At 37.1% G+C, this 3,276-nt stretch overlaps 1 protein-coding gene across 1 annotated transcript; it reads left to right on the forward strand.

The window, feature by feature from the left end:
- The first annotated feature begins 663 nt into the window (after positions 1–663).
- Positions 664–1,617, forward strand: LOC132584445 (olfactory receptor 10A7-like). The gene has a single exon (XM_060256327.1). The coding sequence runs from the start codon at positions 664–666 to the stop codon at positions 1,615–1,617; it is 954 nt and encodes a 317-aa protein (XP_060112310.1).
- Positions 1,618–3,276: the final 1,659 nt, after the last annotated feature.

Here is a 3,276-nt window from a genome sequence, read left to right on the forward strand (position 1 = left end):
TGGCAGCAGCTCTCCAGGGTCTCAAGCTGAGGTTTTTCACACCTATTTGCCTGGGCCGTTTTTAGTTGGAGATGCCGGGGATTGAACCTGGGACCTTCTGCTTCCCAAGCAGATGCTCTACCACTGAGCCACCGTCCCTCCCCGATATTTGCCACTTAGTCACTTTTGAATTTCATTACAGATTATAAATGACAATTGAGACTATTGCTCTACTTTGTTCTTCACCAGCATGGCTGCCCACTTGGATCTAATTGAGGTTGTTGTAAGGGGCAATATGACTTTTTAATGTATTGTGAATTAAATATATGTACTTATATATATTTATTGATTATTAAATTGGCAATATCATTTAGCCTGCAAGGTAATGTTTTATTAAGTTTAGGTACAAATTCATTTTGGAGGGGTGGGAATTAAGTTTTCTCACCTCTTTTTTTTCCTGTTTAAGAATCTGTTGGTCTATTTCACCTAGCCTTGTTGAATTCTTCTACTTCCTAATTCTTTTTGTTTGTGTAGGTTCCATAATCCTAAATGGAACCTTTTTTGGTAATTGACTAGAATCTTTCCTTATTATTCTTTCATTTCTTATTAGCAAATAAACTGGTGGATCAAGTCCTTTGTTCCTTTAATTCTTAGATTTATGTGTATTTTCTTTTATTTTCTAGAATGTTGGTAAAGAAAGAACGGATACCACAGAACAGAACAACACTGACTGAATTCATCCTCCTGGGTTTTTCAAATGAACCCAACATACAAAGTACATTATTTTCTACATTTCTGCTTATCTATATCATTATACTGGCAGGAAATCTTGCCATAATTCTCCTCACACTGGTTGACCCTTTCCTTCACACACCCATGTATTTTTTCTTGAGAAATCTATCCTTCTTGGAGATTTGTTACACTTCAGTCAATGTCCCCAAGATGCTTAAGAATCTTCTATCTGGGAACAAGTCCATCTCCTTCCTAGGATGTGCTGTACAGACCTATTTTACATTCTTTCTTGGTGGTTCTGAGTGTTTCCTCCTGGCTACAATGGCCTATGATCGCTATGTTGCCATTTGTAAGCCTCTCCACTACCCTGTCCTCATGAACAGGAAAGTGTGCATGAGTCTAGCTGTAGCATCTTGGTTAAGTGGCTTTTTGATGTCTTTTGGTCACACCAGTATGGTTTTTACTATGCCTTTTTGTGACTCCAATGAGATAAACCATTTCTTTTGTGATATCCCCCCATTGTTAAAATTGGCTTGTGAGGACACTTCAAGGACTGAAATTGCTGTGTTTGTAGTGGCTATGATTTTTTTGACTTTTCCTTTCATTCTAATCTTGCTGTCTTATGCTGGTATTATTGTCACAATTTTGGGAATTTCTTCTGCTGAAGGTCGGAAAAAGACCTTCTCCACTTGCTCATCACACCTCATAGTGGTGACTTTATTCTTTGGTTCAGCTTGCATTATGTACTCGAAACCCAATTCCACTTACACGCCCAACAGTGACAAATATCTGTCTCTTTTCTATACAGTTGTTAGCCCCTTATTGAATCCTATCGTATATAGCTTTCGTAATAAAGAAGTCAAAAGTGCCCTTAAGAGAATTTGGGAGAGAAAATTTTTTGGATGATCAAAGATGATGGGCAAAGGTATTGATATCCAAAATAATTTAAGTGACATATTTGCCTTTTACTTAGGCTATACAAGCTAGTTTCTTCTTCAAAATAAATTTATCTAATAATCCTTCCAGCCTGCCTATTTTGTATTCCGCATTAGTCTGAAACGTAACAAATTCAAAGAGTAGAGAAAATTGGTTAGTAAGATAATACTGTGGAACAAGTCACATTAAAGAATTTTTTCTTCAGAGTTCAGATTTCATGTCTTCAGGATTGGAGACCCGGGCTGTATTCCCCAAACCTCTTTCTTTACAGCGGTGTTTCTTAATGCTAGTTGAATGGACCACATAGCAGTGCTGCTACATGGGTTCAGTTACTACGATGATAAATGGGAGTTAAGCTAAATGTTGAATTGAAGTCAATGCAACCAGTTTTTCCATTGATCAAAAACCTATCCTGATGGATATGATATATATGCATAGACATGTTTGACCAGGATGAGGGTATAGAAGGATAACTGGTCAACACTGAGTTAAACAGTTCAGTTAATCCCACTTTATAATTGGAGATGAACATATGTTTCCTTATATTGTTTTGTCACTGAGATAAATTGGGCTTGTAGGTTGGATTTAACCAGATTTTCTGCTGGTTCTTTTTCAGCACTCAAAAAGGCTATACTGTGAATCATGCAACACTTATATATATATATATAAAAGGCTATGTGACATAAAAGGCTATGTGACATTGTTTACTTTTAAGTTTGACTAATTGTTGGAAGCCGCCCTGAGCCATTCGTGGGAAGGGCAGGATATAAATCCCAAATAAATAAATAAATAAATAAATAAATAAATAAATAAATAAAAATAGGGACTATAGTAAGGAGAGAGACAGGGAATAAGTGAAAAGGTTGACTGGATCTATCACTAACCCAAACCTATCAATGGGAATATAGACAAATAGCAATTATTTTAGGAGCAATGTTCCACATGTGAATTGTGAAAGCATTTGGCTATGATCTGGGGGAGTGGGATTAAAATCCCCACTCCCCCATGGAAATTTAATGGGTGATCTAGGGACCTCCTCCCATGATCTACTTCACATTCACAGATCTGTTGTGGGGGTAAATGCAGCAAGTATGGAGCCATATAAATTAGGGTACCAACCCTGGGTTGAGAATTTTCTGGAGATCTGAGAGACCCTGTAAAGAATTGTGTTTATGGATGAGAGGGGTCTCAGTGGGCTACAATGCCAATTTCTACCCTCCATGCAGCCATCTTTTCCAGGGGAACACAGGGGAATTATATTAAGAACATTCATTCTGAACAAATGTAATAGAAATATGGCAAAAATTACATTCTTCTAAAATTTTAGTTTTATTAAACATGCTTCTTCGACTGGAAGGGGGAAGGAAAAACTTGTATGCTTTCTACAACCTCATTCTACAGGTACAAATGATCTTGCCTTTAGCTCACATTGGTATCTCATCATTGTGATCCAGTTCTCTTGGACACCTTATTCTCCCTAGGGAATGCTCATCTGCTAATTATGGAGTTGAATCAAAAGGTGTCTTTCTGATTGTAGAATGTTTCCTTCTACTCAGGGATGGTGTTTTCTTTTCACAGAAGCAATATTCTTCCTGCAAGAAGAAAAGGATTTCTTCCAATTGTAGTGAT

The sequence above is a fragment of the Heteronotia binoei genome, chromosome 15, assembly GCF_032191835.1.
Source record: "Heteronotia binoei isolate CCM8104 ecotype False Entrance Well chromosome 15, APGP_CSIRO_Hbin_v1, whole genome shotgun sequence".
Taxonomy (NCBI): Eukaryota; Metazoa; Chordata; class Lepidosauria; order Squamata; family Gekkonidae; genus Heteronotia; species Heteronotia binoei.

Coding starts and splice junctions, on each gene's coding strand:
- LOC132584445 (XM_060256327.1), top strand. CDS start 664: ATGTTGGTAAAGAAAGAACGGATACCACAGAACAGAACAACACTGACT.